At 35.6% G+C, this 13831-nt stretch overlaps 1 protein-coding gene across 7 annotated transcripts in view; it reads right to left on the reverse strand.

Moving 5' to 3' along the window:
- The window catches only part of LOC107615610 (ARM repeat superfamily protein), a 32761-nt gene that overhangs the window by 3940 nt on the left and 14990 nt on the right, over positions 1–13831 (reverse strand). For all 7 annotated transcript variants that reach the window (XR_015900061.1, XM_088500345.1, XM_088500343.1 and 4 more), the window contains exons 18-26: positions 11396–11535; positions 10895–11012; positions 9458–9592; positions 6714–6904; positions 6466–6613; positions 6256–6369; positions 6021–6125; positions 5478–5927; positions 3847–3896 (exon numbers count right to left, since the gene is read on the reverse strand). Coding sequence is in view for 6 of the 7 variants with exons in the window: in XM_088500345.1 (XP_088356471.1) it covers positions 3847–3896; positions 5478–5927; positions 6021–6125; positions 6256–6369; positions 6466–6613; positions 6714–6904; positions 9458–9592; positions 10895–11012; positions 11396–11535 (1451 nt within the window). In the remaining variant the exon portion in view is untranslated. The remainder of the gene's footprint in view (positions 1–3846; positions 3897–5477; positions 5928–6020; positions 6126–6255; positions 6370–6465; positions 6614–6713; positions 6905–9457; positions 9593–10894; positions 11013–11395; positions 11536–13831) is intronic.

Below are 13831 nucleotides of genomic sequence, written 5' to 3' on the forward strand. Positions count from 1 at the left end.
AAAAGCGGTGAAAGAAGAACGAGACACTTGAATCAAGTTAAGTGCATAAAGGATAAAGATGGAGAGGTTTTGGCTCAAGAGAAAAAAATCAATGAAAGGTGAAAGAGCTACTCCTACAAGTTATTTAATGAAGAACAGAATATCAAAACTTCGACTACTATCGAAGGATTCGAAACTTCGAGATAAATGAAGTTTTAAAGCGGATTAAAAATGGTAGGACAATAGGACCCGATAATATTCCTATTGAGGCTTGGAAGGACCTTGGAGAAAAGTATCAATTGGTTAACCAAGCTTTTTAATGAATTTTAAAGTAAAAAAAGCTGGAAGATGAGTAGAGAAAGAGCATATTGGTACCTATTTACAAGAATAAAACGATATACAAAGTTGCAAAAACTATAGAGGGATCAAACTCATGAGCGATACCATGAAGTTATGAGAAAGGGTGATAGAAAAGAGGCTGAGACGAGACACAAGTAACAAAGAACCAATTTAATTTTATGCTAAGCAGATCCACTACTAAAGCGATATACCTGTTAAGAAGAATGATGGAGAGGTATCGTAGTAATGAAAGGGATCTACATATGGTGTTTATTGATTTGGAAAAAGCGTATGATAAGGTGCCAATAGAGGTCTTATGAAAGATTTTGGAAAGAAAGAGTATATTCGTGCAATCAAAAACATGTATAATGATACTACAACTAATGTGAAGACTCAAAGGACTACATAATAGAGCTCAATGATATCGTTTGATTCATGTAGCCGACCCCACCTAGTGGAAAAAGACTTTGTTGTTGTATTATAAATAGAGGCTATTCCTCTCATGTTACATATCACGTAAGAATAATATATTCTCCCTCATTTGGTGAGTTATTCTTTATTATTTTCTTAGTTAATCATGGATATTAGCATGGTATCAAAATTAGGATATCCTCTTTGAGCTCCCTGAGATCCTTCCGCTGTCACCAGTTCTCAACGTTCTCAGTTAAGTGCTGAAACAGAGCTAAAAACCTTTGTCCTCTTTGTTGTGCATCTCTTCTGGCAGCATGCCAGCATCTCACCACTATCCACTATCCACGAATATATTTTCTTTGCCATGCCCGTCCATACTATTCCCGTACTGTCGCCATCACCAATCAGTGAACACACCATCATATTTGAGCCTGTCCTCATTGCAGATCTGGTATTGTTCTCTTCATCACATCGCTTGTCATCTTCTGCATTATCAGCATTTCCATTCTTATCCCTGGCTTTGTGCGGCCTACTGCTGCTCCTCAGTGCTCATCTCACCGTGCTCTCTCTAAATCTGTCCTTTTCTCTTTGATCCAACCACCACTGCAATGCTGGTTTTAATCATTTTGTTCAAGTCAAACACTTACAACATTGTTTTAAGAAGTTAATTATTCCTAATTGATCCTAAATGATACATTAAGGAACTTTACTTTAATATCAACATTCCCCCTCATGTTGGCGCATATTCATATGCACCAAGCTTGTTACAAATGTAGTTACCACGAGGACCTCTAAGAGACTTTGGAAGAATATCGGCCAACGGATAATTGGAATTAACAAACTCTAACAATTTCTTTAGGTAAAACATTCTACCTTATGAAATGAGATCAACCTCCATGTGTTTAGTTCTCTCATAGAATACTAGATCAGAGGCAATGAGGCAATGTGAAGTTCAGGAATGCTGCTTGATTATCGCAACATAACTTCATTTTTATAATTGTTCCAAACTTCAATTTTGAAAGTAATTGTTTAACCCAAATTACTCACAAGCCACTAATGGAATGATGCAATACTCAGCCTCTGCTTTGATCGAGCAACGAAATTTTGTTTCTGACTTTTCCAGGATATAAGATTGCCACCAAGAACACAATACCCAGAGATAGACAGTCTATCAGTAAGACCACCAAGAAAAACACAATACCTCTAGAGAGACCATTTATCAATAGGAGATCTTCCCAATCTGGATCACAATACCCACCTTTATATATGTATAATAGTCCTTGTCCAGGGGCTTTTCCAATATACTTCATAATATGCATTACAGCATCCCAATGATCGATGCAAAGAGAACTACATAAACCGACTCACTACACTAACGGTACGAAATATCTAGTCTAGTATTGGTGAGGTAGTTCTGCTTCCCTACAAGTCTCCGATATCTCCCTGGATCAGGAAAATATTCTCGTTGATCAGGCAACAATTTGCCATTAGGATCAATTGGCTATCGACAGATTCTCAATTCATCATATCTGTTTCTTCCAACATAAGGGCATATTTTCTGTGACAAAGCAATACCACTTTTAGATTGATCCACCTCAATACCAAGAAAGTGCTTTAGTTTTCCCAAATCCTAAGTGAAACTGTTGATATAGATGTTTCTTTAACTAAGTTATCCCTTCATTACTATTCTTTGTAATGACTACATCTACATAAAATACCAAATAAATGCATTGCACATTTGGGGTTGTGTTGATAGAACAATAAGCAATAAACCCAGGTGGGCTGCTGCATGTATACTTCTAGTCAAGGAATCCATGAAGGAAGGAAGGCATTCTTGATATCTAATTGATATCGTTGCCAATGACAGATGGATGCAACACAAGGAAAAGTGCAGACAAAAGCAAATTTTGCTTCCAGAGAAAAGTTTCTTGGTAATCATATCAAATAATATCTCCTATAAGTTATTTAGGTTTCAAGATTGGTGCATATTATATTATCTATATGGTCAAGCTCTAGGGAGAGTGTTAGCAATTACTAATAGAGTCATATCATATAGAAGAATATCAAATATGGCTTCTTAAGATTAACATTGTTATTTATCATTATTCTCTAGATTTATTTCCTTTCTAATATTAGGGTTTACTATTATTATAAATAGATGCTAGTATTTCTCTCATGTAAATATCATATAAGAGTAATATTCTTTCTCTCATTTATCGAGTTACTCTTTTGTTATTTTCTTCATTGATCTCAAAGATCTTAATAGTATACATAACCAGTAAATGGAAGGTAACTGATTGCTTAGTTAGTTGCTAACTGTTTGCTTAGTTGGCATCTAGCTGTCACTAGAGCTTGTATGCTATACATGAGAGACTAAGCCGTCAATATATTAGTTCAGTCTATTACCAAATGGAAGGAATCCTTGTTAAGTCACTGAGTGAAAACCCTCTACAATGATCATGAGCTTTACACCAAATAGATGCTAGGCATCTAGTTATATTCCATAAGACATGTTTGTCAGAAAATCTGTCTATTGAAGGTGTGTGCATTAACCAAGAAGAAATATGGACAGATAGTGCCACTGTATATACGCAATTAACCAATGACAGACATGCAAGACATATTAAATGTGCATATGTTTATCCAAATGCACTTTTGAGAATAAGAAAACATACATGCTACATGTTTAGAGAGGAACATCAATTAACCAGTGTGATAATTAAGCAAAGGAATACTTATCCAGAAAAATTAAGGTGAGAACAAGCAAGTAAGCAACACAATTGAATTCATCATTCAAGATACACCAAATGATTAACTTATGCAAGAGTTTTGGGGAGAGTAACCAAGAGTTAATCATTTTAGGAATTAGTCATTTATCCTGAGAAGAAAAAGATGATATCAGTGTGTTTTAGCCATTGTAGACTCTCTTCATTCATACTTTTTTAACTTTTCATGATTTAAACAATGACATAGATAGATATCCCCCAAAGAAATATAGTGTTAAAAAGGAGCATTAGTTATTTTTTTGGGCACTATCTAATAAAATTTGAACTCGATTACATTTGGAAACAATGAGGGAAAAGACTAGACAGTAAAAAACTGTTGACTGAAACTCACCAGTGGGAGAAACTCTTTTTATTTGAAACATCTGCCAGTATATCTTGCTTCTACACAAAAAAAATGACATTCATTAGAATTGTTTCCACAAGAAATGTGCTTAGAAACATACAATACTAAAAGTCTAAATTACAAAAATAAAGGTCAAGTTGAATCTCAAAACAAGGGATACAAAATTATTGGCTGTCTTCTAAACCAAAAAGAGGATTGGGTATAAGGTATTCACTAATGATCTAATAAGAAACTGTACTAGAAACAAATACAGCTTGCTATTTTCATTGAATGGGAGTTTGCGGGGATATGCCTAATGTCAGTTAGATCAGTCCCAATTTTTAGTCAGGCTCAAGTATATGGTTCACATTCTGAACATGACCCCATTGGATCCTGTCATAAATGATGCCTATAGACAAGCTGTCACAATTTATGATATTTTAAATGTCATCTGTTTTTATTGGTCTTCCTCTACCCATATCTACTTACAAGTTTTCCAGAAGTGTTATCCTAACTCTCTCTCTAATGCGGTCACTTCTAATTCTTTCCCATCCCATCAGTCTATTCAACATTAGGAATATCCTCATCTTTGCAAACACAGCACTTAGTCTCTTGTTGGCTTTTCACACATTCAGGCCCACATAAATTTGAAAAGCTCATAATTGTGTGGTAGATGTTTTTCATAAGCTAGATGAACACTTTCCTATCAAGAACAACACTTGAAGCACTCCTCTATCATATAAGCCCAACTTGATTGAATCTTATGGTATGCATATCCTATTTCCCCATCATCTGGATGATGGAACAAAGAACTAAAAGGTATGACTTGAGGGACAAACATGATCTAATTCAATAACTTGTACCATTATAGCTCATGTATAAGAATAAATTCCAACAATTACATGATGAGTACAATGTCAAATAGCTGCTTTATGAAAGGAAGATACTTGAGAAAGGATTGGAAAGGGGACATTTCCAACCTAAGTATCATCCTAAAATAAGATCCAAAGAAAAAGAGATTGAAAAATTTGACATTAAAATCCAATCAGTTTTAGCTCCAAAGAAGATAGCTGAGAAAAGTGTCAGAAGGAGAGCTAGTCAGAATCTACTAACAACTTATAGTTACAGAAGTAGAAACAGATTCTTTACAAGAGGTTCTATGTGCAGCAGACAGCTATCACAATTAACACTTAACAAACTGTTTAAGAGCCTGATAGTTAGACTGGATTGATCCTAAGTTGAACCAGCAGAGTAGAGTTTACATAAACCAACTTGAATGATTAAATATCTACACGTTCCCTCACGTAAAACCCTCTTTTGGGCTTGAATTGTGAAGTAGCATTTTTCTATCTTTATTTAGAAAAATGGAGATACAAGAATCGAACTCTAGACCTTTTGCTCATAGAAGCTCTAATATTATGTCATGAAATCATGTCTTCTAAAAGTTTTAATTAGGCAGAAGCAATAAATGATTATATATCTAACTAGAGTTGCTGCACATAGATACATGCCCAGAGACAATCAGCCCCAGCTACAGCAATGGCATTGCCTTGATCTGACTTCTTGACATACACTAATATAACTTATAGATGGACATAAAATAACGCCAGATATTAAGATTCAATGAATTTCCCACCAACCTTTACACCACAGGAATCTTTGAGGTGGGTTTCAGGGCATTTGAAATGTTGAACAGTATGTTTGCAACTTGTAGGAACAATTTCTAATGTACAAGCAGCAGCTCTTTTAGATCTTCGGGATACCAAATGTAATTCTGGCTGACAACCCTTCCCACTCATAGAATCACAAGGCAAGAGCATGTTTGTCTCTGAAGTCTTTTCACAGTTTTTGGTTGCAATTTTGTTTTTCTTCTCTATTGATTCATGCAAACCAGTTGATCCACAATTAGAAGAAAGCACATGTTTACTCCTTTTCCGTGGGGGTGAATCTTGCCTCACATATTTAGCATTTGTTATTGCTCTCACTGATAAATTGTCCATTTTGCTAGATGTCAAATCTAGAACCCTGGAAATTTTGGTATTAGACTTGGGGAAAGCCTCTTGCCCCTTGCGACCATGCTTAGTAAGTGGCTGGTAATAGAGAGATCAAGCAATATGAAAAATAAATGCCATCAGCAAAAAAAGAAATACAAAATATTTGTGGTGTAATGAATAAGCACGAACCTTCTGAGCAAATGCCTGAGGGGTACAACGTTTAAGTGTAGCAAAGAGACTACATAGAAAACCTTCCTCGCAAAATGACTCTGAACATTTTGAATTGCCCTGTAACTGACAGATCACATCGAAAAACAAAGATTGTCCGAATAAAACTACAAATTAGATGGCATAAACAAAAGGTAAAATAAATATAGATTAAACCAGCCACCTAAAAAGCTGCGCTATTCTTAGAAAAACTCACTTTATAAAATGAGGAAGGAAGCAAAATCTGCCCAGGAGCTTGTGATACTGATATTGCACCATGATTAATTGCATTTAAAGCAAACATCCCAAATTCAGCTAGAATGTGCAGCTTCTGCATTTCACAGAACTCAAATAAACCCTATATACAAGATTCAACAAAGATGCAAAAATAAGTATGCTAATAACGGAAATCTTAAGAACATTTTACAGCGTTGGTCTGGGGATCAATGGCATCTTCAGCTTTTCTGATTGCCCGAAAAATACTAAAAAGATGCAAGACAGCATCATTTACAACATCCAGGTCACCATCAACTATACTGGCATTGGTAAATGCCTGCAGGACAAAGAAGAGCGGACTACACAATAATCCACATGTATTGCAGGTTTTAGAAGTCATTCATATCCCATAAACTGTAAAGCTTTAAACATGATATTGAACAAGAACAACAATATTACCTACAAAAGTCAGCATACAATTTTTCATTCCGACAACCTTTCAGTGGAAAGTCGCTATTCTGAGCAAGGACATGAATCAAATAGACGACCATGTATGTAGGATGTGCAACTGCTCCATGCGCAGCAGAACTTTGTTGTTTACGAGTGACAAGACCATAATCCTTAATAAATTCTGCAATATATTCATAGCTCTACAAAAAAGAAGTATCAGTAATCATCATGTAGCAGAAAGATACAACCCATAATCAAACTGACATTAATAACTAACATTATGAACAAAAGTAGTAATTAGAAATACAATAAAAAAGATGTAACCTCATGAAGAACAAAGATGAAATAAACAAGGAGTGAAAAGCATCACCCCCATATCAAACACCAAACTGCTAAATCACAGTGGAAATTTTACTACACAAAGAACAAACTCAGATTGTTTATAAAGCAAAGATTTCAGATGGAGGTCAGCAAATCACTGAGGTGAGATCAAAGGTTAGCAAAGCTTTTACATAAGCAAGGTTGCTTCATGTATACTTCATCAAGATCACCATGGACAAAGGCATGGGGGGCTACCTATACAATCTAGAATGCACATCTTATGAAGTAGAAATGGGAAGGTAAGGCTCAAGAGGACAGGCAACTGTCATTGAAGGAGTAGATGCCAGATCCAATAATAGCCAGAGAAAACAGCAACTCAAGTAGAGGGTCTAGGACAAGTTCGTACCCAGGCTTCAAGTAGTAGTTGAGCATCTACCTCAGATGGCAATAGGCAAGGATGTATATATATATATAGGACTTGGACATTATGGGGTGCCCAAAGTCCCCCATCGAGTAGTATGGATGCTTGATATTGTATTTAAGGAGTGTGTTTTTTCTCCCTTAATATCAAGCTTTTAGTAGTTTTTCCTTAAATATGAGAGAGAGAGAGAGAGAGAGATCTTGCAGTTCAAGTGAAAAATACAAGAGGGTAATTTAGTCAATACATAGTGTGGAACCCATCAGCTGTTAGCAGCAGGTTGTGTATGTGTGAGTGTGTGTGAGGGAGAGAGAGAGAGAGAGAGAGAGATCTTGCAGTTCAAGTGGAAAAACCAAGAGGGTAATTTAGTCGATACATAGCGTGGAACCCATGAGCTGTTAGCCGCAGGTTGGTTTAGGCTGTGACTAACGATTACTAACTGTTCTCATTTACTCAGTTACGCCGCCCCAATCACAACCGTCCCTGCTAAACAACTATTGAGATCTAATCTGCTGCGGATCCAAGCTAGGAAACTAGCCTTAGAGCAATAGGAACTTAACCTTTGAGACAGCCTCAGTGAGAAGATCTGCAGGTTGCTCATCTGTTGGAATATGCACATCAAGGACCTTGCCTGCATAACCTTCTCTTGAACAAAGAATAGTACACATTACACGACAAACTTGTGAATAGGAACCTTCCACTCTACCAGCAATGACTGCAGTGACAACAGTTCTGCTGTGAGGTCAGTGAATCGCTGAGGCAAGGTCAAAGCTTAAATTTGCTAGAGTTGGTTGAGTGTATGTAAGGCAGTAGTACGTGGAAGGGCTTTGGAGCGAGTTGTCATTGGGTGAGGAGTTGATAAGGGTGGCTGCACTAACCAAATCCACAGGAACCCAACCCATTAATCACAACTGGGGCGGGTTCAATCCTGATCCACAGTCGAGCAGGCTGGTTGCTGAGCAGATCATGTTGCATGTTTATTCAGGTTTAGGGCGAAGCCACCCTGACCGAACCAGCATGGAATGCATGCATGCATGCATGGCATACATGAGTTGGAATCATATGACACTAGTATCAATTTAAACAAACTTACACCGCTCGTAACTTTTTATAGAATATATATCTTATCAATCCAACCAATGAATGACAAAGTGAAAATCATCGAAGAACCTTTATTTATGCATGTTTTAAACAAATATATTACGTTGATTTTCAAGTATATAAACAGTATAATAAACAATTTTGGATTCACATGAAATTTTCTCGAGATAATATATAAGCTTTTAATCCAATGGCTAGGTTTTCAAAAAATTACATGAAGAAAAAAGTTATTTAATGGTGTAACATTTACACTAAGATCAAATGACACCAGTGTAAATTAAATTAGCTCTTACACCATTGAAAAGCTTTCCACTGGAGTTTTTTTTTTTTTTTCCTCTCTATATAATACATGCATATATCAATATTAATATTTTAATAAAATCTACATGATATATTAATTTATTTTAATTTCTTTACCTTTAATAGCTTAGAATTAGATGAAGAATCATATAATTTTATGTTTGAATGTGCTTTGGGTTATTGTTGATATCAAACTAGAAAGACCGAGCTTTCCACTACAATTGGTCCCATCTCATTCCAAGTTTTGTGGAAGGAGTTATGAGGGTTGGAAGTCGGCTGTCCCCGAAGACCACTCTGCTCTAGGCAACAAAGTTAAACCAACCATAACTCCACAAACATTGGTTGAGAATCTTTTTGGTGACAATAAACTATACAAACCTAGCTTTCAAACAAAACTAGTTTTCTTCATAATATGCTTCAGAGGTAGCAAGTTGGCAAGTCGATAACTCGACCAATAGAGCTCGTACCATTATAACTACTTGTTCAGCTTACTTTTCTTTAAGTTTGGTAATGTTATGGTCCAAATATCTAATGAAAATATTGCATTAAAAATGAATTAAAAAATATATAAAAGCAACAGGCACATGCATAATAGACATAGACATTAACATACATGATATCGGACATCCTCAATGCCATCTGTCACTCCAAATGCAAATGCACACGTGAATCTAATAGGTAGTTTACGCTCCTTCAACAACTTGTGGATTTTGGCAAGAAATGTTCTCCTAACAAAAGGCGAGGAGTCCTGGAATATGAAGTAGACACCAGAAAACACAACAAATAAAAAATGTGGTATTGACTAATGAACCAAATGAGAACTAGTAAAATATTGATAATTTAAAGAGCCATATATAAGAAAAACTCGATAGAAATTAGAACTAAATTTGCTTTATTCCTTACATCATATATTCTTTTTAATATTCCAGAGACTAAATATTCTTAACTGCATCTGTGGTATGCCAATTATCCTAGATCAGAAACAATCTATAGATTAAATGCCGAATGATATAATATTATCTAACTTATAAAGGAGAGTAGATAAGTTGATACTGTTAAGGAAAATAAGAGGGGTAAAAAGCCGTGTGTCAACAATTCTTTGGCTCAATGGTTGTCTTGAAAAGTCGTAAGGGTACACATACATGCAGAGTTCTGAATACAGATAACTAAAAATGCTAACTATATCACAATGCTGTTTCCAATGCTATATTAATCACGTTTGGTCCGATGAAACAAATCAGTCAACACTATTATCTATATCCTATATCCTGCTATTGACTACTTTGATTCAGAACCCTAGAAATTAAATTCTATTCTATACTACCTTCAAAAGATTTCCAAGAAGGTAGGTAACAGCTCTTATGTCAACATATCTAAGAGGGAAAGTCTTCCATAAAGATCATGAGCTTTGCATAGATGTTAGGAGTCCAATCCTACCCATAAAACATTGTCAAAACATTTGTCGTTGAAGGTGCGTGCATTATGGTCTTAATCATTTATCCCCCACCCCCAAAAAAAAAACAATTTTCCTATCTCGAATTCTTATAGTGTCTAACAATACATTTACATTCATTCTTTGGACATCCACTCTTTGCAAAATCCAAAAGTGTCCTTAGAATCAGCAATCCTCTTGGTGTTCTTGATTACATCTGTTGATATCATATTCAGATAATTCAGTCAATTAGTTGTTAGGTGCTGTTAGTGTCAATTAGGTTAGATTAGAATCAATTATGAATAATTGTGTTTTATCTTTAGTAGGTATTGTAATGATTAATTAGTGTATATAAATATATGAGCTGAGGAGTTCATATACCTCAAGCTATTCACATTAAATCATTGTCTAAACATAGTATCTAAAGCATAGGGTTCTTTTCTGTTTTCAACCACCACTGTCTGTGGTGTTCTATCAGTTGGCTGCTCTTATCTGGGAAAATCAAGCCCACATTTCTTTGCTTGTATTTCAATTGGGAAATAGTATATAAGTGGTTAGTCAATCTACATTTCTTGAGTGAAGAATTATTTTAAATTCAGATGTTACAGAAAAACAAACCTTTCCAATCAAAATAGTACAGCGAAAAATTTCTGGAGTAATATGCAAATCCCACTTCCTAGAAAGCTGAAGAACTGCCTTTGCTGCAGCTAATCTGATACGAGACATGTCATTTTCCCTGTGGGTAACATAGAATAACATTTCCGAATCAAGTTTGACCCGAGAAATTAAATAATTCAATGCAATATATGGTCAGATACAGAAAATGGAAGAGAAATTGTTTAACATATGAGTTCAGTTATAAATATCATAATAACTTAGAAAAGCATAGCTTATAAAGTCTTCTACAAACCATAGTTTGCTATAAATTGTGTTCAACATATAATTTAGAAGTTCTCTAATTACAATATCTTTAGCATGCAACTCTCACTCCAAAGGAAGCAGCTGAGAATCAAACAGATGATGCATAAAGTATTCACCTAAAGCAACAACATTTTACTTAGTACACAAAACTTGGAAAAAAAGAATAAGCAAGTTAGTAAATTACTTTAAAATCCATACCATGAGCCTGTCTCAGTCATATCAAAATTGTTGTTGTATAGCATTGTTGACAAAATATCCAACAAAAACTTAATATTGCATTTGATATGGCCTGCTTGATAAGGTAAATAACTCTTTACCAGGGTTTTAAGTCCATAAATCTGCCCAAAAAGAAAAAATAATTGTGAAAATTACAGAGTCATTATGGAAGAAATACAATGCACTCAATTAGGTTGTTCTCCACCTGCCCCGGTGTGCTATACATCCATAATCCTATAGGATACCACTGAACCACAAAACCTTCTCTTTTTGTACAATAAATTATACCAGTTACGCCCTTACTCAAACACAAGGTGTTTTACCAAATCAACCATACTCGTCATGTTGGCAGTTCACATTAATCAACCATACTCGTCATTAAATAATGCCTTGCCATTTAACTTAAGCGAACAAGTGACCTTTAGCAAACTTAAACTTGAGCATTGATGTATATGTATAGTTCAAATTAAATGTAAAAATATGCTTATCTCTCAAAATAAACAGCTCCATCAACTAGATACACCTTAAGACAGAAATGTTAGATAGCAATGAGGATAAACAAACCAAAGTACAAAACAGAAATGACCAAAGGACCAAAAAAAAATAAATAAATAAATAAAGAGGGAGTAAGGATTGTGAAGGAGAATGATGGCGATGTATTGGAAAAGGTTTTGGAAAAGAGGGGAGTAAGGATTGCATATATTGGTGCAATTAAGGACATATATGATAGGGTTAAACAAGCATGAGAACCCAAGGTTGTGTGACAGAGGGAATTCGTGTAAGATTACACCAGTTGTCAACTTTAAGCCCATACCTTTTCACATTAGATTTAGAAGTGCTTACTAAGCATATCCAAGGATGGCGCATGCTTTTTAAAGATGATGTCGTCCTTATAGGAGAATCGTGGAAAGGTTTAAACGAGAAGCTACAATTGTAGAGACAAGATTTTGAAGTACATGATTTGTGCAAAAGTCGCACTAAGACGGAATATATGACGTATAAGTTCAACACCAAAAGGGGGAATACTAACAAAAGTAAAAATTAGAAAAAGCATCATATCAAAAGTAAAGCTTTTTAAGTATTTTCTAGGATCCAAGTGGGTTGGTCAAAATGGTGGAGCATTTCGGGTTTTGTAAGCAACAAAAAATACTTTTAAAACATGAAGGTAATATTTTATGGCTCTACCATGCGGTGAAGCGTGAACATGAACGCAAGCTTAGCGTGGATGAAATGAGGATATTTATACGGATGAACAATAATATATGTTTATAGATAGAATAAGGAACGATGATATGAAAGAGAAAGTTGGAACAGCACCCACTATTGCAAATATAGTGGAATATTGTCTTAGGAGGTTTTAACACAGAGAAAAGACTAGTAGAGCATCTAATAAGGAAAGCAGATCAGATGGAAGATAGACCAGTCGTCAAAGGCAGAAGAAAACTTATAAATACTCTTATAAGATGGCCAAACGAGAACTATGTGTGAATGATCTCATTGCTGACATAATACAAGATAAGCCGAAATAAGTCATTTGATCCACTTAGTTGGATACAAGGTGCTGGTGATGGAGGTGGTACTTGCTAGTAAAAAACTACAGAAGAGGAATGGTGAAGAGGAGGATGATATAAGAGAAACATAGTATTAGAATTATAAAATTTTAATACGGACATTGTTGGAATTAAAAAAAAAAAAGAAAACTCATGTCTTAGACAACGTTTGATTTCAAAGACATAGATACAGAGACACAGACACGCTAGTACATGTCAATTGTTTGTTTGTTGAGATACAAATTTTTAATAGACGTACACAAATGCATATAGAATACATGTATTTAGTGTTCCTCTAAAATATTAAGACACAGACACAATCAATTGTACACAATTTTTTACACTTCTATCCCTTGTTAATTTTTAAAATAACAATTTTATCCCTAACCCTAATTCCTTTTTTCTCTTTCTCCTTCTCCATCCAATGAGATGCTCACCATCCTCCTTCCTCCCTCCTCCATCTTTCCTCTGCCACTAACCTCTCCCTCAAGCATTGCTCTTTCCGCCATCGCCGCCACTGCAGCTGCATCTCCTCCTTCGTCCAGATCTGCGGCTGTTGCCTCTCCCCCTCTTCGCAGCACCCACGGCCACCTCTCCGTCTTCCTCTTCGAGTCTGCCATTGCCGCCTCTCCCTCTACCTCGGTTCTTCCCCTTTCTCAGATCTGCTCCTCCGTTGCCTTCTCCTCCCCTTTCATTTTTCTTTTTTCTTTTGAAAAATAAATATTCTTGTTGATTCTTGTGAAATTTTTGCTGACTGATTTGTGGTTAATTGTGTGTGATGATGAATCTGTGGTGGTGCAGATGGTGAATGGTAGTGGCAGCAATGGTGGCTGCTGCTTTTTTTGTTTTAAAAGAAAATTTATTATAG

Source organism: Arachis ipaensis, chromosome B9, assembly GCF_059453495.1.
Source record: "Arachis ipaensis isolate K30076 ecotype BB chromosome B9, ASM5945349v1, whole genome shotgun sequence".
NCBI classification, from domain to species: Eukaryota; Viridiplantae; Streptophyta; class Magnoliopsida; order Fabales; family Fabaceae; genus Arachis; species Arachis ipaensis.